Genomic DNA, 24,751 nt, shown 5'->3' on the forward strand with positions numbered 1-24,751 from the left:
AAAGAACAAATTAAAAGTTGTAGAACAAACTTTTGCCGCATCCCAATTTCCTTGCTATCCTTCCTAAATAGTATTTGAAAATGGAATTATTATGTCCCAAATCGTAGTATGTTGAAAAGAGTATGCCAAAGGTTCCCAGATGGTTTACTATTTCCAATAAAAATTCAAAGTGTAGAACCGTCCATACTCTAACCACTGATATTGCCCACAATACATTTTGCGTTGGACGTGAATTTGATTAGAACTGCAAACGCATAACTATTATACTACAAGCTATATACTATATACTACAAGCATGATGAGCATGCGAGACCAACCGTCAAGTAGAGAGGCTTCGGTAAAGATGTTTGTATGACTGGTAATTAATATTTACCCCAATGGAAAATAGTCAAATCATGTTTTCCATGTTATATTTCATCTGCAACAACGTGAACTTACATCAAGATATGTTTGGACAGTAACGTCTGAATATTAGAGTATGTTGGAATATGGCTTTTTTCTTATTGATTTTCTGCTTAGCTCAAAGCATTACTCTCTATTTCTTTGTAATTAATTATAATTTTTAGTTCTACACTACTTTCTTGTGTGCTTTGGCCAGTTTTGAATAGGCTACTCTCACAGTTTTCTATTTATTCCTCATACAAAATACTGTATACTGCAGCTTCGGAAAATTTTAAGGGGACCTATTTTTGCAAGATGTAAAATAAGTCTCTGATGTCCCTAGAGTATGTATGTGAAATTTCAGCTCAAAATAAACCACAAATAATGTTTTATAACTCTTTAAAACTGACCCTTTTAGGCTTTGATACAAATTGTTCCATTTTTGTGGCTGTCGCTTTAAATTCAAATGAGATTGTGCTCTTTTCAAAAGAGGGCGGTGCTACAATTGCCTATGTGTCAACATAGTGGCAGATTTAAAACAGGACTAATGTTCTTTCTGTGAAAAACTAAAAATTTCAAAAGAAATGTCTCAGAAAAAGGTAATCTATAGAGCAGAAATGCCCAAACTAGGTTCCGTGGACCTTTGATTTTGCCCGTCAACCAATCAGGGGTGCGTTTTCCAAACAACGGCATAACTTACGGCTGAACTATCATAGTATAATTCATCGTTTGGGAAAAGAACGATGTAGTTTCCCAAAACCGTAGTTTTTTCTGTCGAAGATCCATCGTTTGAACCACGTTAGTTATAATCTAAAATGTCCATAATGATGCTAAACCCCATCACTTTTTTGTGCAAATTATATTGTTTTACACGCACACGCATTTGAAAAAAAAAATATTAGTTTATAGTAAAAACATGCACTCGTTTTCCACATTAATTGAAATGTATGTAAACTACAAATATAGGGCCTGTGTTTCCTTTACAAATATTACTGAGAATATTCCATATTCTATTACAAAACATAAAACCACTGAGCAAACACGTGTTCTAATCTCATAAATAAATCGTTAATGGTTGTAATTTACAGTAGGCTATTTATTAAGAAATGAAAAAAAAATCTACTTAATATTAATAATAATATATATTTTTTTATTATTATTAATACAAATTATTAATAAATGTTATGTATATATATATATATATATATATATATATATATATATATGTATATATATATATATATATATATATATATATATATATATATATATATATATATATATATATATTATTCAACAGAGAAAAAAGCCTATAGAGAGGGTGGGCTGTATTGAGGTGTTGGGGTACAGACATAATGCTTTTGAAGCTCTGTGAAAATAATGTGTGGTTGTGTGAACAGTACAAACAGTGCACATACACCTTCTACACACTCACAAACAGAAACACACACATATCTCCAGTCCCACTTTTCCAAGGCCATTAGTACGAGCTGGCCTTGATTACTTATTTATGGGGCAAACAGGCAGAAGTGCAGAGAGTGAAGTAAAGAGACAGACAAAGACCGGAACCCCTCAGCACTGAAACCAACATAACTGTCCACACACACATATATTTGCTGCTTCACAGCTTTTTCTATTGAACAGATCACTTACGCACTTAATAACTTTTTTAGGCATATGCGCAATAGCAGTTCATTTGCACTAGCCCTAGATGTTACAATGCATAAACTGCATCTGTGGATTTTAGGGGCACTTTGAATTTTGAATATTACCATTATTTGATAGATATACAAATAAGCCTTAAACACAAAATATTTGAAAAATTTTATTTATTATCCATGGCCTTATGGCCACACCCACCAATCCACGCTGAAAAAGCTGAAATAATCACAGGGATCTTTTCATTTAACATCTTTTCATTCATCCGAAATAAATACATAGCTTTTCTTGCAACAATTTAAATAAATATCTGTGACTTTATGATAATATCAGCAACAAAAAAAGTGTAAAATGTATATATATATTTATTTATATATAATATATTCATTTGTATAGATTTTTATATATTTCTATATATATTTATATGTTTATATATTCTCCTTTAATTCTTTTACAACTTACAAGATGCCAATTGTACCAAAGAAATACTTACTAATACAACATGGTGAACTTTTTAGTGGTTAACTTAGAGACTGTGGACAGCACCAGTTAGGCATTCTTGTAAACTGTATGTACCTACACACTGAAAACCCACATCATAGACCCTCTTTAGAGAAGCCATTTCTGTGGGATGCGATTGTGGAGGAGAGGTGTCTTCTGTCAATGCTTGCCATGAACTCTGATAGTAATACATGTTATTTGCAGTTAGAGAAACATGCTGTATGATTGGATCTATGAGCTTGGGTGTGACCTAAAACAGTAATGGTTTAGCTTATGTATATAAAATATATTTTTTTTCATAAGTGAAGTGTTGCTATTCTTAGGACAAATCCAAACCAAAAAGAGCCCATTTACGAATTTGGTAATGTAAAGTACTGCATATACACAAGGGACTGATACACACAAGGGACCTCTCCTCTACAATACAAAATCAGCCTTATGGTTAGTCTTAATAGTAATAGTCAGGTCTCTGAGGTTAATGTCTAACAGTAATAGAAAATAATGGTAATAATATCAACCAGATTAAAACAAATGATTAAAAAATACAAATACAATAAGAATTCTATGTACATACAAAAATATAGCAAAGGAATTCACAAGGATGTGCATTTTTGGGGAAGAACACACACAATCGAAACAGATTCATTCATCTTCCATATCAGATGTCAATGCATACGTTTCATCTTGTTCCCAAGTGTGGTATTCTACCTTGTTCTGGCCAGGTCTCAATATAATTCCTTCTTCCCATCAGATGACACAATAGTCCCCATTAACCTCACTTCCTGTGAAGCATTCAGGGCCAACCAGAGAAGCTCAGGAAAGCCCAATGTCCTTAGAGATACTCGTGTCCCATGTTCGGCAGATCTGGTCAACCACGATAGCTTTTTGAGCTGATACCGCCCAGTTCTGATGTTAAACTAAAGCATGGTCCCACAGGTTTTCTAGCAAATCTGTCCAAGAGCTCTCCAAGGAATGGCTTGTATCCCATCCTGAGAGCACTGTCAAAGGTGGCCAGACAGTCCCATTTAATGTTTGGTCCCACAGCATGGTTGGATGCAGAAACGGTCAAGGATCCTATCGTTGTTCAACAGTTTGAAAGCACAATGGGCAGCAGAGGAAAAGAGAGTTGAGGATCTAAGAGTGGTTGGGAGAGGTTGGCGTCAGGCTGCCCTGGGCTGGAAACCTGACCAGACACTTTATCTTTCAGAGTAGCTCCTCTAAAAATAAAAAGAAAGGCTTCTGCTGACAGCAGATGCCGGCCTGAGACTGCACACACATACACATATGAACATGCACACACACATTCATTCTTACACACACACATGTCTCTCTTTGCCAAGTGTCTTAAAACACATCCCTCTTAGGTGAGCTTAATATTCTGATTTAAAATGGTCCCATATTTGGTGTCAAACAGATTTGACTTACAAAGTCAGATTTTTTTGGTTGGGCTCCTCTCCCTGACCAGTGTCCTGTATCCAGCTTGCTTACAGTTTTTCCATTCAGTAAGGCTGAAGAAGACACACTCTGTGCTGACTTCCTGTTGACAACGATGCCTACAGCCTCTGCATTTATCCTGATAGCATACTCCCTGTATGTTACATATGGTCCACATACCCAACTCTATCCTGGAAAGTCTAATAAATAAATAAATAGACGAGGGTTTAAAAAAGGGGGGGCTTTAGGATACATGATAATGGACATGATGCAGGGAGGCCTGATTGGTTTAGAGCAGGTCAGTTCATTTAGCAGAATTCCCCAGAAGTTTCAGCATTAGAGGTTCTTCCTCAAAGTAGGATTGCGAGAGGTTTATTCAGGCTGTCATACAGGCTTTTCTAGGGTTTTACGAAAGGGTGCAGGGTTGGTGGCAGAGATCTTGCGGCACACAGTGTTGGTGTTGCTGCATCTGCAACCAGGACGAGTGGCACGATCATAGCCACGCTGGCACAAAGTGAGGCACAGCTTGGCAGGAGGGTAGCAGCACAGGCAAGGCAGGCAAAGTGCCAGGAAGGCCATGGCACTCCAGCGGGAGCAGGCATGAGCCGGAGAGCAGGAACACGGTCGATCGGCACAATTGTCCTCCTTATCTGATGAGCAGTGGTAGAACACACCCTTCACACAGCACAGACAAGTGCCATACTCCAAGACGTTTTCAGCTGAACATAAGCAGCGCTGGCCACAGGTCCAGCAGGAGGGCAAATTTCGAGGAGTACAGCACTCCTGGCACTTACAGTGGCCACAACGTTCACAGATGAATAGATGCAGGCCCAAGTCCTCACCATCAGCTAGTCCTTTGCCTAGCGAGTCAGGTTTCAAATCTCCTTTGGGTTGAGAACGCACCACAGTAGCCAGGCCAGAATGGGAAGGTGTTAGTCCCGTAAGAAGTCTCTGGTCTGAAGCAGCACTGCCGCGAGACATGGAGCTCACAGTACTAGAGCGACTCAAGTGGGCCAAGTGGGAATGTTGATGCTGACTTTGACTGTGAGACATCTGAGGACGTCGCTCATCATGTGCATAGAAGACACCGACCTGAGATGCAGGCTCCAGTGCCACAGGTCGATCCACATAGTCATTATTAGCCCTTATTGCACGGATCTGGTCAATAGATAATACAGGAACTTGCTGAAGATCCAGGCTTTCAGGGTCCATCCGAAAAGGTGGTACTGGATCCATTCTTTCCAGACCACCAGGGTATGGGCTGAACTGCAAGGTTGACCGATATCAGGGTACATCAGATAAACCTGTAGTGAGAAGACAAAATGAAAAAGCCATCATTTTAGATTCACAGTCAAATAATACGTTTGAGGTTTAACTTCAATCGACATAACAAGTAATTGCTGAAACCAATGTTCAAAAGTCTTCACTCCTTTCAGATGGTCTATGGCTAAAGCAACAATTATTATTAGACACAGAGGATGGAGAGATAAAGCCACTGACATCACACTGTAATTTAGCATCTGGAGAACACAGCTGTTGACACAAGGGAAGGGACCCAGAGCAAAGAATTTGACAGCAATGAATTGTGAGAAACAGGGGAACCCAAAAGACTTAGTGTCAGTGTCCTGAGGTATCTCTTCCTCAGCAACTTGGAGGAATTTGCTGTAGCCCCTCCCTGCTGCCCTTCTTTTGTTAAGCCTTATCCTCCATAAACAGGAACAACATGGCTATTGGAATGTGCATGGAAAAAATCAGCATCCTGGAATTGAGAAACATGCTGCTTGCATTATTGGATGTCATAGCCAAACAAGATCCTGAATAGCACTGGATTAGATAGCAATGAGTTTTGTTTTCTTTCATCAAGAAATTTTGAGATAGAAGACAACTTTTTGAAGTTTGTCGAACTTTTAGTCAATGTGTAATAGGGACAAATGAAAATATTTTAGGCTGCCTACGATGAGACTGTATAAGAAAAGAAAGCATGCTTCTGACACATCAAGCTACGGAAAACCATTCACAACAGCAGTGATTACAAGCAGCAAGGTCTGCTCCAGTCCCAAAAGCATCTGGGGCACAGTCAGCTGAATTCCAGGCAAGAACCCTGAATGCTCTCACAAAAAAAAAGGTAAAATAGCATCCTCCCCCGCCCCACTGCCTAGCCAGAAACTCAAGATAAGGAGGCCCAGGTCGGAAGCACAAAATGCATTTGCAAATTACACAGAGGAGGAAAGAGAAGTCCTGGAGAGTAATTACATCAAACCCAGCAGAGAGCTGTAGTCAGGTCCTATCAGTCCATCTAATTGTTGAAAGGGGTCTGCTGTTCATTTCCATGAGCTCATTATTTGGGGCCTGAGTTTGAAAACAACATTTTGACTTTTAGTCTAGCATCTGCAGACAAGCCAGAGAGGAAGTTTTGGGTTAGCTCATCTGTGTCATGTCAGGCACTTTTGGTTGCATATTTGTTTGAGCATTTGCACATGTCCTCTCCATGTGGTTTTCCTCAAGTGTGTCGGCACTTGGGAGCATTTATCACTCGCGGCTACACTGCAGTTTATTTGGAACTTTCCACTGACTTGCAGTGCTCTTGTGTAAAAACAGACCCAAATTACACCTAAAAAACATTGCATTTCCTGGGCTTTTAGTAATGGTACAAAGAAAATGTCTAAACTGCCACTTTCAAATAAACAGTGTGCTTACTATTAACTCTGTCCACAAAGTTACTCTCAAGTTATCATCAATGAAATATGTTTTTTACCCCTTGAGAATTACCTTGAGCCAGAACAATTAGAAAGCTACTGTCCATTAACTAATTTTTGCCCCTCACTACACCACCTTGCTCCTCTGCCTATGACTATGGTACTTTTATAAAATAAGCAGAAGACAAGAGCAGAAGCTGCTACATAACAGCCCCTACACAGTGTTTTACCCCACCCAACAGCAACAGCCAGGGTGCCAGAGGATCGATAAGTCACACTCCAGCTGCATAGCAGGCAAGGTGCTGACATCAGGAAGCCCAGCAGATCACCGCACCACTCAAACCCCCCCAACGAAGAGCACTCTACCACTCCCTACGAACTCTCAGGGCACTCTTTAGCCCAACATGCCCCAGACCGCGCACCAGGGCGAGGCTTTACTGGGGCTGTAGACCGGTCTGTCATATCTCTGCAGTTTAGCTTGCACAATTTTTTTTCTCTTGAACAAATTCTGTGAATACTTAAGTGCCTTCCAAAGTGCTACTAGCTGTTGTTTAGGGAACATTCAATGGACTTTGGACGTGTCGATTGAAGTCTGCTTGCACTCTGACTGTACACTATGAAATTGATTGGGCTGTTCGCTTTAGGTTTTCTTATTTGTAAGCACTGAACATGACCTCTCAAAGTGTTACACTAAATGATCAAAGACTTTGGTGAAAACCTATTTAGAGTCAAATTAATTTTAAAAGGATGCTGACTAAGAGAATACGAAAAATAAGGAATTGTAATCACACTGCTTCTGTATCCACTACGAAATAGATCGCTTTAGATTAGCAAAATTCAAAGGCAAAATTCAGTGTCTGTTTCTGCAATACAGAATTCATTCAAAGTATTTTTCTCTTCTCCCACATCTGAAGACTTCATCTTCTTTTTTTTAGTGAATGGTTTTATCATTTAAAAGGATATGCTGTATCTAACTCTCCAAACTTGATAGAATACCTTACATTGGACAAAGTAAAGCAAATCAAAAACCAATCACCACTAATGGCTGTCTGTGTTTCTCTTTTTCTTTCAGAATAGAGCCCTGGTCCAACTTTGCATTATGTCTGAACTATTATAATAGGCATACAAATCTAATCTAATCTGGAAAAAAAATAAAGGACATTGAAGATTTTAGGTGCTCGAGAAGATAAGGCATTTAAAGACAACACCTGTACCAGGTTAAAACACAGTTTATGTCCTAGAACTGTGCATATAGCTCAGTGAGTGAGAGACAGCTGCATCTGGAGTGCCAGAGAGAGGAAAAAAGGGAGAGAGGGCCGTGTTTACTCAGCCCTGCCTGCCATGAGGGGTAACCTGAAGACAGGCCCCTGCGCTCTGGGAGTATCAGTGCTGAGTGAGCTGTACCTCGCGGCTCTGCCCCGGGGCTCCTTGCACCCGTTACCTTGCACACATCCTTGGCCAGGGTAATCCAATCCAGGGCAGGAAGAGGATGAGAAGTGCATATTATTCATAACAGTCACCACACACCACTGACTGGGAGAAACTTTAAACCTCCAAACAGGGAGGAGAAAACAGGCAAATGAGAAAAGGAAAATAGTCATCCCGTAAAGGGTCGTTGGATAACATTGGAACAGCTGAATAATGTTCAGCTTGTTTTTCTCTCAGTGGGTGTGGCCATCAGGTGAATGAGGTGTTGATGGTGTCTACTTGTTTGGAGGCCGATAGGATGTGGGCCAATGACATCATACTGTGGTGCTATTTTAAAGCCTCCAGTCTCCTTTCATTGACCCCTGCTGCCACTGATAAGCATCCAGCAGTTCTGCAGCCAACCATCAGGCCAGTCTGACTTCCTGCAGGCTAACTGTCATTAGAGATATCCATTTTCCATTTCTGCTCTCTCTCTCTCTCTCTCTCTCTCTCTCTCTCTCTCTCTCTCTCTCTCTCTCTCTCTCTCTCTCTCTCTTTGACTCTGATAGAGTGGCAGATTGGCAATTGCTGACTGAGGGTTGATTAGCTGGTAGTCGCAGGGGGTAGGGGCCGGAGGCCTTGCAGAGGGCATATACACTCCTAGGGGCCAGGCTTAACTGTGACTTGAGTTGTCAGGCACCAGGACCCTGGGATCTGCCCTACTGGGCCCTCTGGGAACACAGTGGGATTGAATGACAATAAACTGTATGAGATTCCGGATGTGCCGAATCCGACCCCCAGGAAGGACTGAAATAGACACTGCAGACCAGCAAGTTTGGGTGAGTGAGAGACAGTGAGAGACTGAGAAGAGGAATGGGGGAGGGTCACTTAGAAAAAAGGAGGAATACATAAGATAAAGATAAGTGAAAACAAAAAAGACTGACAAACATTGACTAAAGGTCCAAAATGAATCTTTAACTATTAACAGATAAATATCAATGGATATTATGATAGTATAAACCAAATTTACATCCAGAGATTTGATTTATGTCATTGTAAACTTGGACTTTTCACAAATTTCATCCTTGCACAAAATTTGCAATTCTTTTACCAGCCTCTACTTTGAGAACTTTATCAAAAAACCAATTCTAAACATAAAGAAACTTTAGACGTAGACTGTTGTGAGCACACATGTGTGCAGCGCTGTCCCATGTCCTATCCCACTCCACTTCCAACCACTCCATCAGGCCCTGCTAGCATAAACTGGGTAGTATTGACATCTCCGACCTTGAGAACAATCAATTCCATGCCTGTATGCCCGAAGCCCAGTGCATTGGCTGGGTCAGAGTAGAACTTGTGTTTAGGGCACTACGCAACACACAGAGATCATCTCTCACTCGGATGATATTCTACTCCCATTATATGTCAACTAGATTATATTTCATTCAGAGAACATCTAGAACTAGATCTTAAAAATCTCAAGAGAAAGTAGTTCGAGATTGTTTTTAAAAAATCGGAAACAACTAATACAGATTATGAATAAAATCAATTCAAATAAAGAATTGCTTACCCCTAAAAGGAGGGAGATCCATTTTTTGGCCAAAACTGTTATATGTTTGTGCCTGGTCCACTCCTTTGTGTTCTCTTGAACAGTTTTCTCTCTTCTGCCTCCCGACGCTTCTTCACAAGTGTCCCACACGTGCAAACAATCCTGGCTCCTCAGCGTTCAGTCATTCCCTCTGAAGAACACCAACAGCCTTTATCAGGGAACAGCCAGGGCTCTGCACGTTTAAAGAGCACTCTGAAGAAAGATGCAGTTCTCGTGGAAACGAGGGCAGCATGTCACATGTAATATCCCAATTTATTTGAATAAGAAACAAAAGTGTCCCCAGGGCAAAGTAATGGAGAGGAGCTTCGCCTTTCAGAAGTACTTCCACAAAACGGTGTGGAAACTCCACAGCAGCACGCCTGTAGTTTGTGTTCTCTCAGTATGAGCTAAAAGTGTGAGTGCTGGATTGTCTCTCTCGGACTATCTCTCTAGCTCTTTTTCTCTCTCTATCTGTGTATGGTCAGCGCTTCCTGCTCGTGCAATCATCCACTCACTCCCAGTGTGTGTGTGTGTGCATGTGTGTATGTATGTGTGTGTGAGAGCGAGAGAGATAGAGATGAAGGGTGGGAAACAGAGGGAGAAAGGGAGGGAGATGGGACGGGGAGGAGAAGGAGGAGGAGGAGGGGTGGTTGGATATGAATGGTAGAAGGAAGGAGGGCCGGGCTAAGGAGGGGTGGGGGGGACACTTGGTATTGCTGGATATAGTTAATGGCTAAGTGGCATCATCGGGCTGAAACCCAATCTCTCATTTTCTCCCCCTCAGGAACTGTTCTATATGATTCCCTGAGCTAAGCCTAACAAGATGGACAGAGGGAGGAAGGGAACAGGAGATAAAGAGAGTGAAAAGAAGACAGAAGAAAGATACGAGTCAACAATATGATAGGTGATGAAAACAATAAGGGAGAAAGATGAGAATCACAATAACTGACAAGAACTTCATGGAGGGATATGGATCAGTTCTTGGAAGCATAAACAGATGAATGGCTCTGTCAGCATTCTGTAGACATGTCAACAACTCTTGCTGATCTTACAATGGCACCAAAAATATTTCAGCATTTGAGCTAAAGTACAAAGTCTGTAAAATTAGATAACAAAATCTCATGAGGAGATGTCACTATTTCACGTGTTGTCAGAAAAGTTTCTAATCTGTTATAATTGAATTCATACATTCATTCATTTTCCTTAGTCCCTTTATTCATCAGGGGTCACCACAGTGGAATGAACCGCCAACTTATCCGGCATATATTTTAAGTCTAACCCTTGATGGATTCTTAGTTCAGTCCTCATCTTTAGTCCAAAATTTGGGGGTGATTTTTGATATCAACCCGTCATTTGAAGGGCAGATTTCTAGCATTTGTAAAACTGCATTTTTTTCATCTTAAAAAAAATGTTGCCAAACTTTGACATATGCTATCAACGTCTGATATAGAACAGCTTATTTATGCTTTCATGACCTCTCGATTAGATTATTGTAATGCGTTACTAGGCGGTTGCCCTGTTGGCCTAATTAACAAACTTCAGCTAGTTCAAAATGCAGCTTCTAGAGTGCTTTTTAGAACAAAGAAATATGATCATATTACACCAGTTCTTTCATCATTGCATTGGCTCCCTATTAAATATTGTATAAAGTTAAACATTTTATTGACTACCTACAAAGCCATGAACGGCTTAGCTTCCCAGTATTTGAGGGAGCTCCTAGTGTATTAAAGCCCATCACATCCTCTATGCTCAATTAATTCTGGACAATTGATTATTCCCAGAATATCAAAATCAACTGTACTGTAGGGGGTAGATCTTTCTCATATCTGGCATCTAAACTCTGGAACAGCCTTCCTAGCACAGTTCGGGAAGCAAACACACTCGGTCAGTTTAAAACTAGATTGAAGACACATGTCTTTGCATTAGCATACACATGAAACACAAATGCTTTTGAAATCCAAATCCTCTAAAGCATTGCTAGTCTGCATTATTTAGGGCAACCGAAGCCGGGAATACATCCCAAAAGACATTATAATTTGAACGGCATCTACGCTTATGTTAGTCTTTTTTTATTATTCCCGAGGTTTCCATAATCCTGGACCAGGTCGTATCCTGAGCAGCTACTGTGGTGGTCATGGAGGAGTGGAGAGCATGAGACTAATTCCTGTTAGACTCCAGTAACAGAGGAGTCCTCGCATTGATCCTGATGGGCAAGCCCAGAATTGAATTGAATATTTTACACAGTGGATGCCCTTCCAGCTGCAACCCAGTACTGGGAAACACATACACTCTCACATTCACTTACATACACTATGGCCAATTTAGTTAATTCAGTTCACCTATAGCGCACCTATAGCGTGGGGGAAACCCACGTGAACACGAGGAGAACATGCAAACTGCACACAGAAATTCCAACTGACCCCGGGACACGAACCAGCAAACTTTTTGCTGTGAGGTGACAGTGCTAACCACTGAGCTAGAGCTACCATGCTGCCCTGAATTCATACAAAAACAGAGTCCTAAACCCACCTGTCATTGTGTGGTGAACAAATCATATTAAAATGTACAAATCATATGAATTAACCACTAAATCAAACATTGCCATGAGATTGTGTTGAAGTATCACAGTAGATCTAAAACAAACTTTTTCCAACATCACAGTAGTGGTGTGAGTTCCTGGTTAGGGTTAGCTCAGTTCTGGCCCTAAAACTCAAACTGCATCTAGGAACTATGAATGGCAGTCCTGTGGAGCAGTGTAAAAACATTGGTGTTTATTGTTCTCTATGTATAAATAATTAAAACTGAACATAAAAGTGGAACTGGTGTGTGAAATAGCATGTGAATCAAGGGTTTCAGAATAAAGTAATCACAAAAAAGAACAGATGTGAGTACCTACAGATTATAATATTTCTCACAGTACTGCGAACAGCAAAACAAAATTGCTATTTTTAATAAAAGAATGGGTTTAATTCACTACAGTTAATCTATATTGTTAAGTATATGTAGTATACTTTATCTAAATATTTTTCATTCATTCATTTTCCTCTGGCTTAGTCTCAATTTCAGAGGTTGCCGAAGTGGAATGAACCACCAACTATTCTAGCATATGTTTTATGCAGTGGATGTCCTTCCAGCCATAACCCAGTACTGGGAAACACCATACACTCTCACATTCATACATACACACATACACTACAGACAATTTAGCTTACTCAATTCACCTATACCGCATGTCTTTGGACTGTGGGGGAAACCGGAGCACCCAGAGGAAGCCCCTAAATATTTTTATCTTATGAAACACTTCAGTACATTCCAATACAAAAATAGTGAAAAAATACATCCACTACACATTTATAAATTTTCAAGACTCAAAGGAATTTGTGAATTATCTGAGTTTTTTTGTTTGTTTGTTTGTTATCATGTTTAATTGGTTTACAAATTGTACTGAACAGTTTTAGAAACAGGATATCCTCTCACTCAGCTAAAAGTTCACAGAACTTTCTATAACATTCCTTAAAAGTTGTGTAAATGTTAGCTTAACGTTCTAATAATGTTTTTGTAAAATTAAAAGGGGGCGGCACGGTGGTTCAGTGGTTAGTACTTGTCACCTCACAGGAAGAAGGTCACTGGTTTGAGTCCTGGCTGGGCCAGTCCAAAGACATGTGATATAGGTGAATTGGGTAAACAAAAATAGTGTATGATTGTGTGTGTGAATGCAAGAGTGTACTGGATGTTTACCAGTACTGGGTTGTGGCTGGAAGGGCAAACATATGTTGTAATAGTTGGTGGTTCATTCCGCAGTGGTGACCCCTGATAAATAAAGGAAAAAGCTGAAGTAAAATGAATAAACTAACAAACAAAATTAAAAGTAAAAAGTAAAATTAAAAGTAAAATTCTTGTAACACTGACAGAAAACTGATCTTAGAACATAAATATAATGTTGATAGAGTATTCTAACAATGTTTTTTTCTTTAAAAGGTTCTAGGGGCATTAATATAACATGAGACATTATGGAATCAAATTTATTGTTTTTAATAACATAAGTATAACTAAAAAATAACATTAATACATCATCTAAAAACTGGATGTTTGCACATTCTAAGAACATTAAAAAAAAGTTAGGTGACATAATGTGAATGTTAGCAGAACGGTTTCAGGTCATGGATTGCTCATGTTTATTTTCCTCATTTAACATCTAAAAATGTTTACAGATTGATATGTTTCTGATCCCAGGACTCAGAATAATGAAAAACAAAAACGATGTTTCAATATGAAGAGTTTAGATGCAAAAACCACTAAAAGCTATCTGATATTTTTTTCTAAAATTAGCATTTCTCTGACTTCTGTGAGTTGGCTCAGTAATGTAACTTTTATAATGACGGATAAGTTATTTACTGTACATTCCCTTTAAAGTAAAATAACTGAACATAAACATAGAAGCCTGACAAAAATGGTCATTTTAGGAGATAATTTCAGATGGCATTTAGAGGTTTTTGCATCTGAACTCTTCATATAATGTCAACATATACTTTCTATGTGAATTTATGTTTTGAGTTTTTAATGCAAATGTTACATCCATAATGCTGTAACTAAAATAATAACATAGACTTTAACATAATAAAAAAGGGTATTATATAAGTTATTAAATTAATAGATCTATTATAAAGTAGTATAGTAAGATTAGTTAAATAACGAAATACCAATAATAGAGTAAGACATAATATAGTTATGTTATATAAAATGGAACTAAAAAAATCATTATATATATTATTTATATATACATATTTACTAAATAAATAAGTATTCATTAGTAACAGATGAGTTATTTAATTGAAGATTTAATGACCAAATGTGTCAGGAAAATAAGCTTGAAAAAAAAATACCTAAAATTTGCCAACTTGAGTTTCCATACCTAATTGTTTCTAAATCTAAGTTATAATGCAGAATTTCTGGGTTTTATTTAACTGTAAATGATATTTCATTTTTTATATTACATATTTTCATTTTATATTACATATTTAGTTCACAACTTAAAAACCAACTATTTTCACACACCAGCAATGTCTTTTTTAACTATACATAGATATACCTATTTTTTTTACTTTTAAAATGGTGGTCCGCTGCGATATCATATTTTAAACTTTAGTTGATGTGTAACATAGCTGTGTGAACATAAACAACATCTCTGAATACAATACGCTCAAAGTTCAATGCAAAGGGAGACATTGGCTTTTACAGAGTTACCTTAAAAACCCAACAGCGAACAAAGTTTGCGGACTACAAAAAAATACATCCGGGCACAACACAACAGCATATAAGAGCCCATATGTTGTATTTTTGCTCCTTGAGACACCCACGTTGTATTTTTCCATAATATCAGTGCATTGTACAATGGGCTTTTTTTTTTACAAACATCCAAATGTTGCATTTCAAAGCACAACAAAAGCAGTGTATTGCTGAAGTAGGCTTCTTCTACATTCAGACACATTCATATGTTATGTTTTGAACTGCATAACAATCATGGATGCAACAATTAATGTAACTAATTAATGCAACTAATGTAAATTTAAGCTTTATATTAGGTATATAATATATAATATAATTTATATTTAAATGAACAGTTGTTATCATCTGCGTTCATACATACATAATAATTTTAATAATTTGTAATAATTTGTCTAACATATCTTTTGTTTACATTGCATTGAAAGCCACGCACAACTTTCACTGCTACAGTGTGAGATGTTTTCTACTGAGTGCGTCTGGAAGGCGCGAGTGCATCGCTCTGCTTGCGCACGCATATTGGCATATATTCAAATATTCGAAATAGTGAATTTACGTGCAGAAAAGATGCGACATGTAAATGACCCACTGCTATAGTTAATCGAGTGTGCGTGCGTATTAGCCTTGGTGTATAAGCTCAGAACTTTAAACTAGCGCACAGGTGGCATAACTTTGTTTAGTTGCAGCAGTTTTGTGGCGTTGAGAAGCCTTTAAGCTAAAGTATCCAAATGTTTTCGGCTGGTGGCTCCACTCACTCGCTTAATGTCAGGTGACTCATGCTCTGCGCAGCCTTCAACTACAACTCGTGCTGTATTGACCAGACGCACGTCACTTCATAATTACTGTATAGCGGCCGTTTTTTGACTGAACTAAATATATTTTTGGTCACACTATTCGGAGGGCCAGAACAAATTGCCTCACCAATTGAATAGCCCTGCTGTATGTATTTTTATTTGTTAAAATTGATCTATAGTTTTTGATGTATAGTTTCTAGTGTTAACGGTATATTGCAGCAAGGATGTAAACAAGGATATAAACAATAGGAAATGCTGTTTGGCACCGCTAACAATTTAACTACAAATTCATATTTATGTCAAACCACAGTAAATTTGGTTTTATTGTTTATTTTAGTGAGGTTCAGCTGTGTCCTTTTCAGTTTCTGTCTAATTCAGGCTCACATTGACACAACTACACTGACTGGCAGTATTTACACAGCAGCTCATACTAGTAGAGGCATGACTGGACGTGACACTTCCTGGTGACGTGGAGCCGATATGTTAGCTGACCAATCAGAGCCTCATGAGGGCGGGCCTTTCGGAGGAACTAAGATATATGACAGTCGTTTTCATGTTAGCTGAGTAGCTGTATATAATCAAAGTAAGATATATGAAACAATATTGTGATTTTTTACAAATGAAGCATGAGCACACATTGCTTTGCATTTTATAAACACAACCAAGCCTTAAAATACACTCTGGACCACCCCTTTAACATCTATGTACATTAAAAATATACTACTTTTGTACTTTGACTCATGTCCAATTGAAAAGGAGGACTTATTTTTACTGGATCAATATTTGTGTACTTCTTTCACCAAACTTCCTACAGAAACTTGCTAATGTGTCCAAACACATTTTAGACAAAATACGTATATGTGAGGGGGAAAAAAGAGGACCTCGATACCTTTGAGAACTTCGCGGTTGTTGAACATGAACAGAACAGGGAAGTAAAGGAACATCACGTGCCATTGTTAACTCTAAGAGCTTTGTGTGGTTGTAGACTCAACATTTGGGAACTCACTGACCCACTCTGATGTGTTTGTGCCAGCTAGCAGCTGTCCTAGAGCAGGTTACATCCTAGAACAGTGAATAATTCAGTGTCTCAATCGAGTGCATGACGGATTGGAACGCAGCCCATGTTCCTTTCCACTTCACTTCAGTCACTGCCAAAAGACAACAGTCTGCCTTATCATAATGGCAGGGAAATGATCAAGTACGGACAAATGTAAATTAAGATAAAAGTGAGGTTTATTTACGGTTTGCAGTGTTGAACGCTTTATCATTTTCCTGCATGACAAGAAAAAGATAATGTGAATGCAACAACTGGAGCATAAAATATACAGGATATTCCTATGTGTTCATGTCAGCCTATTGATAGCACATTGAAGGTATCTCCAAGGTAACGGGACACATTTTGTATATGCGAGTGTGTGTGTGTGTGTGTGTGTCTCTGTGTGTGTGTCTGTGTGCGTAATGGGGCAGGAAGAGGGGTGCTTCCTGGTTTCCTGTCGAGGGAAATAGCTAGGATGGCCAAACAGAGCAGAGAGAGGAGAGTGAATCAGGTTTCTCCATACTAAACACACTCAAAACGCATGACAGAAAAGCTTTAGCCCAATCTACTTAATCTATATTCACTTGTATAAATGTTTACAGTGCAATCTGAATAACATATGTGGTCTCTGGAACCTAAATATTTTACTATGGGACTAATTAGTACATATACAACACTAAACATCTGTTTGCTGGTATCTCATTTTCCTTTTGTCCATCATCTGTTTTCCTAATTGGCTATTCAAGTGTCCTAAAATGTCATTTTAAACTCGATAAATTTTATAGTTGTTCTTTATGACATATTTAATTTGTCATAGTCATTCTTACTTGTTGTTGGTATATCATAACATACAGTTGAAGTCAGAATTATTAGCCCCCTGTTTATTTTTTCCCCCAATTTCTGTTTAACAGAGAGAAGATTTTTTCAACACATTCCTAAACCTAATAGTTTTAATAACTCATTTCTAATAACTGGTCTATTTTATCTTTGCCATGATGACAGTAAATTATATTTTACTGGATACTTTTCAAGACACTTCTACATAGCCAGTAGGGGAACTAGACAGTTTAGGGTAATTAGGCAAGTTATTGTAAAATGATGGTTTGTTCTGTAGACTATCGAAAAAATATATAGCTTAAAGGGGCTAATCATTTTGACCTTAAATGGGTTTAAAAAAAATTTAAAACTGCTTTTATTATAGCTGAAATAAAACAAATAAGACTTTCTCCATAAGAAAAAAAATATTATCAGACATGCTATAAAAATTCCCTTGCTCTGTTAAGCATCATTTGAGGAAAAAAAAAAATTAAAGGGTGGCTAATAATTCTGACTTCAACTGTATGTGCTAAAATTTTAAAGTAAAAATGCATTTAGTTACCTTTAACTAATTTATTGTTCAAATGATATCATTATACATCTTAAAGTCTCGTAGGTAGCCATGAATGCATAGAAATCAACTTCTTGTAGTGATTGGTAAAAGCTATTGATGTGATGTTCTGCACGGAGGCTTCGAAGCATAAATTAAAAAAACTGACTGCTTAGAATTTTGATTCAGCACTCTCGTGGATTTGTAAAATGTATAGCGAGAGATTAGGCATCAATTACATACAGTATGCTGTTTCCAAGCACTGCATCAGTCCCCCGCACGAGTAATTAACTAAAATACAATAGTAATTTATAGTAAAAAGCTTTTGAACCATACTAAAGTGTATTTTTTACAACTATTTTTAAGCTGGCGAGTGCAACTCAAGAGCCTCATTCCCATAGCCTCCTCCGAGCATTCGCCTCCCTTGCAGGAATCGTCAGTTCGATTCCCGCTCAGAACAAGCGGTTGGGTGTAGGACTGGTTGAAATGCGATAAACGTAAATACTTTTGAATACCTTGGATTTTACTACAGTCTTTGGTGGTGTAGTGTAACATACCTTAAAGGGCACCTATGGTGAAAAATCTACTTTTCAAGCTGTTTAGACAGAAATGTGTGTAAGTATGGTGTATAAACTGTCATATTGGGGTGAAATAAACACACCCAGTCCTTTTTTTTCAAATTTAACAACATAAAAACGGTGGACCAATTGGAGCTGTTTTCAGATCGACCGCAACTTTACGTAGGAGAGCGGTCCCCCCGCCCACCAATATTGATTGACAGCTGCACGCATTAACATGTTCGGTAGTCACGTGTATACGTGACCATACAAATTTTACTAGACAAGACAAATTTTGTCGGTGACTGTCAGACAATACTGCCAGACTGCAACAAAACAAAATCTGATTGGCTATTTTAAAAAAAGAGGAGGGGCCACTCAACAATCGAGATCGTGATTCAACAAAAGCTGCAATTCTCATGCAAGCACTCAAAAAATATTTTTGATGTTTGTTCAAACCCCTCATTTAATATAAGCTGAATGAACACAATTATTATATTAGAGTTTGTTTTGTGACAACTTAATTATGTTATGTTCAATCCACTTAAATTTGTAAAAACAATTAAGGTAACCTAATCAGTTTGTGTTGGGATAACATGAAGGAATTGTGTAGAACCCAGGATTTTTTACAGTGTATATTGTTAAGGAAACACTGCTCAGCTCCAAAGGGCAGAGGGCACTCATGAAAACTTCAAATACGCCACAAGGAGAGACCCGGAAGATCAAACAGAACAGAGGATTTAACTGCTTTTATTGATTCGATGTGACAACTAAACACACAACTTGTCAGTATATTGCCACATCACAAGTAATTCTTGTTTTGGTGGCAGAGTCCAGACACTAGTCCTGTGTTGTCTGGTATGTTGTGCTCACCTCAAGTATTCTCGGGTCGAGCACCCATTATCTGTCATTGTATTCGTCTTTGAACGAGCCCCGTCTCTGCCATGCTCGTGCCGTGCGTCCTACCGTTTGACGCGGGCATATAGGGTCCAGGCATTCTCAGGATGCATGCTCTTGTCCTGGTATTTGTGTTTGTTCTTTCTGCAGCATGCTGTTTCATTCTCAATGTCTCTGTCTAGTTGGTTTCGGTTTCAGTTGGCACTGGGATAGAATATGCACGTTGCATGTGTGAGTGCATGGTAAGTGTTTTTATTTATATTGTACTAATGTTTTGCGTTCAGTTTTCTGTTGGTGTTGTGTTAGCATATGGTTCATTTTTTGTTTCATGTGAACATGCAGTTAAGGAGTTCTCTCATTAAATGCGTGTTCTAGTGCCGTTTTACATGAGCACAGAGTTTGTGTTGTTTCTTTGTGTCATGTGCGTTCCCATTTATTTTCTAGTCCTACCCTCCTTGTTAATCCATTATTAGTTTATGTCTAGCTGTTTGTTTGTTAATTCTTTCTCTTTATGGTCTCCTCTTGTTTGCTGTTCTTTGCCAGTTTGTCGTATGTTGTATCCTCTTGAGTCGTGTCCTGTTTGTCCAACCCTGATCCTTGCCAACCCTGCCCAGTCAAGTTTGTTTGTTAATTTGTTTTTTGTTAATTTTTTCCCCCTCAGGGTTGTTTGTGTTCTCCTTTTGATTTATTTTATAATTATTAAATACCCATTTTAGTTCTGCACTTGAGTCTTCGTCCGTTCCCCAACTACAACCGTGACTCAACTATAGAATCATCTCAAATAATGATTTATTTCAAAGTATTTGACCGAAGTTAAGGTGAGTCAGTAGCAAGCATGTTATTAAATGTAGTATTTTCATGTGCTGTCAGATCAGCATCGACAGATCCATGGTTCACTGAGAAGTAATGCAAATAACTGTCAAATCGCAGAACAATTTTTTTTTCAGTATTGTGCCAATCAAATTGTTTATGATCTTTTGCGAACTGTAACTTATCAATGAACTATGGCTCTTTGTGGTAAATGCTTCTCCATTTAAAAAACAGCTGCTGGGATCAATTGCAGAGCCCTAGAAATTATATCAGTATATTTAATATACCTGCACATTACAATGCAGTTCAGTGAGACTTTAAAGGGTAGCTATGATAAAAATCAATGTGACATAGGAGTGCGCTTTCCCCGCCCACCTAATTGATAGATCGACGCCTATTAACATGGCTCCGTAGTGAGGCATTTAATCATATTCACAAAACAGGATGTGTGCAAAGCAAATGATATTAAAAGATCTCAGCTCTCTGTGATCATCTGCACCTCAAGAATGAGTCTAACCAGTTTAAAACATTTTAAACAGTGCATGTCTGTTATTAATACAGTAAAATTGCTACGTAATTCATTAGGACAGCCGTATAGTGTCAGGACAATTATAAAAGAAGAAGCTTCAATCCTGGTTTGTAGACTTAACTCAGGTTTATTTTGCACATTAGCTTAACGGATGTCCATACAGGCAGTGGATTTTAATGTGTATCCTGTCACATTTACCATGCAAAAACAGTGCAAAGCTAAACGTGTGTGTCGACATTGTGTGTGATTCATCGTTGCAGAAAGGCTTGAATTAACTCCACAAAAAATACATCAAATAACAGTTGGGAAAGTTCTTACTGTAGAAAGGGAGATCTCCTTCATTCTTGTCTGTCACTGTGCTGTTTGTGAAGGCTACACACACGTGGGAACTGTGAACAGGGAGAACCAGCTCATTTGCATTAAAGGCACAGGCAACAAAAACAGCTACATTGTCCAAACAGCTGAAATTTCCCAGATTTAAAAAGGCATTATAAATAATCTGATGGATATTTTGAGCTGAAACTTTACAGACACATTCTGGACACACAAAATACTTATATTAAATCTTGAAAAGGGGATAAAATATGTGTCCTTTAACTTTAACTAAGCATAGGTACTTGAAATATATTTGAGTATAAGGAAAGGTTATAAAGAGTGCTACAGCTTTGATGTCAAAACCTGGAAGACTCTTAACTTGATTATACATTTTGTTCAACAAGTAAATTATGCACATCAATGTCAAAACCATATTTATGTTTATTTTTAAAACATTGTTTCTAATAGGCGACTAGATAATAGGGTTTGAGTATGTGCAGTTTACATTATAGAGCAAATCACCCAAGTATCATAAATTCTGTCTACAGCAGTCCTTGTTTCATTCATAAACTGAAAAACCCATTATGAAAACCCATAGGAAATTCTCAAGGGACATAGCAGTGAATTAGTCTTCCAGGCATTGACATCACAGCTGCAGTATTCTATATGGTATTGGATTATCGATGACGTGAAATTGACTTAAATGCTTTTTTTATCCTCACCATAATGATGCAATCACATGTATCCATCTCATTTCTGTTTGTATATGTGTGTGAGTTTGATTTTGGTTTGCATTTTCCCTCAAGGCCTGCCACTGCTTCAGCCTATGGCATTCATGCTGTGTGGTTGTGTGTGTGTGAGAGAGAGAGAGAGAGGGGGGGGGGGGGGGGGGGGAGCGAGAGAGGAAGTACTGGGCCATAGAAGGATCAATGTTAAATGGCCTGGTTAATGACCGGCACACAGCTGACAAAGTCATTCATTTCTGCCGGCACTATGTATACTGTGCTAGTGTGTGTGTGTGTGTGTGTGTGTGTGTGTGTGTGTGTGTGTGTGTGTGTGTGTGTGTGTGTGTTTGTGTGTGTGTGCGTGTGCGTGTGCGTGTGCGTGGACTGTTTGAAATACAAATCTGAAAAAGATAGACAGAACGGGGAAATAAAAAGCAGACCAAACAGGCTGGAAAAACAAACGAAAGCTCAGTGGACTTCTGATCGTGACGTTTGGATAAATATAAATGGAGAGCGTTTGTGTGAATGTGCGTGTGTGTTCTGTTATGACAGTGTTAGTGTAAAGATCACTTCCCATGTCAAAGCAGCACTGCAGATGAAGCTGTAATATTGAGTTACAAAACCCCTCACTGGCGGCCCTGCCTCTTTCAGATCGCTTAAAGGGATAGTTCACATAATGTAAGGGAATATTCTGTCACCATTAACCCACCATCACAACCCATATAAACGTCTTTACTCTGTAGGAACATAAAAAGGTGAACATTTTTGACCTTCTTTTCCATATGATAAGAGTTAAAGAGAACTGAGGGTGTCACTTATTCCAAAGGGCATAACGGAAACATCCAACAAATTACTTTTCACCCAAGATTACATTGTTCGAAGGGAAAAAATACTGCAATACTGCAAGACATTTTAGACGCAGTATTATATTTTTGACACACAAGGGTGAATATTTAATACAAAGGCATAGTTTCCATATCTTTTCCATATAATATCTGTGAAAGAGAACTGAGGGTGTCACTTATTCCAAAAGGCATAACGGCAACATCGAACAAACCACTTTTTCTTGTGTATCTGTAGGAATTTATTAGCTGCTATTATTACAAATGTAAAATAATTAGGAAGTAAAAATGGCTGCAACCACTCTTACAGTTAAAATGAGGTGGATAACTGACACTAACATCATTAAAGACATTATTTAAAGACATTAACTCTAGCTGAAATTGTTTTGTTTTTGAAGAGTTCATGGGAGAAATAGGATTTCTGATTTAATCTTTTTTTTTTGCATCTTTTCATTGAACTGCATGTTGAATTCACAGAATCATTTTGATATGCTTGTTTACAAATCTGATCAAGTTGGTTCACTTGCAACCAGTGTTGGTGTGTTTAGTGTGACTAACACATGTGAGTGGGCTTAACAAACCACCTGTTGAAAACACACTCATTCATCCCACTGACAGATTAACCAACCCAAACACTGTGCATGTATGAAGAGTGCTTCACACAGGTGAGTGGGCTTGACAAACCACCTGTAGAAAACACACTCATTCATCTCACTGACAGATTAACCAACCTAAACACTGTGCATGTTTGAAGGGTGCTTCACACAGGTGAGTGGGCTTGACAAACCACCTGTAGAAACACTTGTAGAAAAAAACTCTAGCACTCTGGCACTAAATTCTCTCAGCACAAATTTACTTTGTATAGCTAGCACTTCTTGTGTGTACTTATTATTGTTGAATTACTGAATGCCTCCTCAATTGTAAGTAGGATTGGGTATCCTTTGGGTTTTTTTCGATACTGGTGCTGAATCTATACTTTTAAAACGGTACCGGTGCCAAAGCGGTGCCTGAAACGATTTTTAGCCACAAAATTATAGTGGATGACTCTAGAAAAATCTTTTATTCGACAAAATCTTTTAAAAAATAATTTTATTAGAACAATGTAATTTAAGTTTAAAGTAACCATCAATTCATATTTTATATATTTGAATTACATTAATATATTTCCTTTGATCATTTGTTGGTTAGCATGAATTTAAGATTTGCATTATGAAATTACATTAGCTTACTACTAACCTGTGGGGGGCGGGCAGGGGCCATGTACTTTTGGGAGCACATTTTAACATATATATCACAAAGTACTTTAAAAAATATTCAGTCATTTTTTTCATCTATCACTCTGCAGTCTTCATAAACAAGATAATTAAATAACTTAAACTCAAAATAATCTTCCTTGTTAATTTACTTGACAAGTAACTTTGTACTGGTGTGGGATAACACATTTCTAACATTCAAGTACATCAAGGCACATTGTTGTACCTGTAAACTTTAACTAATAGGCCTACAGTTGAAGTCAATTTATTTTGCCCTCCCATTCATTTAAAATAATGTTTCTGAAAATTTGCACAGTGTTTTTTTGATATACACAACAAATCAGTTACAAAACAATTTGACTAATTTGACTGTGAGGCTGCAAAAGGTGAACCCCATTATAGCGAGAGACCACTGTATTACAAACCAATCCTGTTTTTAGGATAATGACTTTATAAGATATGATGACAGACATTCAAACTTGATTCTAAAATCTTAATAGAAGCTTCAAATGTAAATATGATGTGACAAAAATTCATTTCTGTACAGTCTTATGTGAAAACCCACTAAGGCCAGTCTAGAAGTTATATAATTCTTGTAGTGCCATTGTGAATTTACAGTATGTACAGTATAAAGTACAATTTTGCAGTTTTGCTGAAACGTATTCAATACTTTAATAT

General features: G+C 38.0%; 1 protein-coding gene across 1 annotated transcript; it reads right to left on the minus strand.

Annotated features, from left to right (window-relative positions):
• Positions 1-2,193: 2,193 nt before the first annotated feature.
• Positions 2,194-10,214, minus strand: LOC130214640 (protein sprouty homolog 2). Its single transcript, XM_056446423.1, has 2 exons — positions 9,649-10,214; positions 2,194-5,279 (listed from the first exon to the last, which is right to left on the minus strand). The coding sequence occupies exon 2, from the start codon at positions 5,209-5,211 to the stop codon at positions 4,360-4,362; it is 852 nt and encodes a 283-aa protein (XP_056302398.1). The 5' UTR covers positions 5,212-5,279; positions 9,649-10,214; the 3' UTR covers positions 2,194-4,359.
• Positions 10,215-24,751: the final 14,537 nt, after the last annotated feature.

Source organism: Danio aesculapii, chromosome 21 (assembly GCF_903798145.1).
Source record: "Danio aesculapii chromosome 21, fDanAes4.1, whole genome shotgun sequence".
Classification (NCBI taxonomy): Eukaryota; Metazoa; Chordata; class Actinopteri; order Cypriniformes; family Danionidae; genus Danio; species Danio aesculapii.

Bases quoted from the DNA above. Each gene is read 5' to 3' on its own strand.
- LOC130214640 (XM_056446423.1), bottom strand. From the start codon at position 5,211: ATGGATCCAGTACCACCTTTTCGGATGGACCCTGAAAGCCTGGATCTT.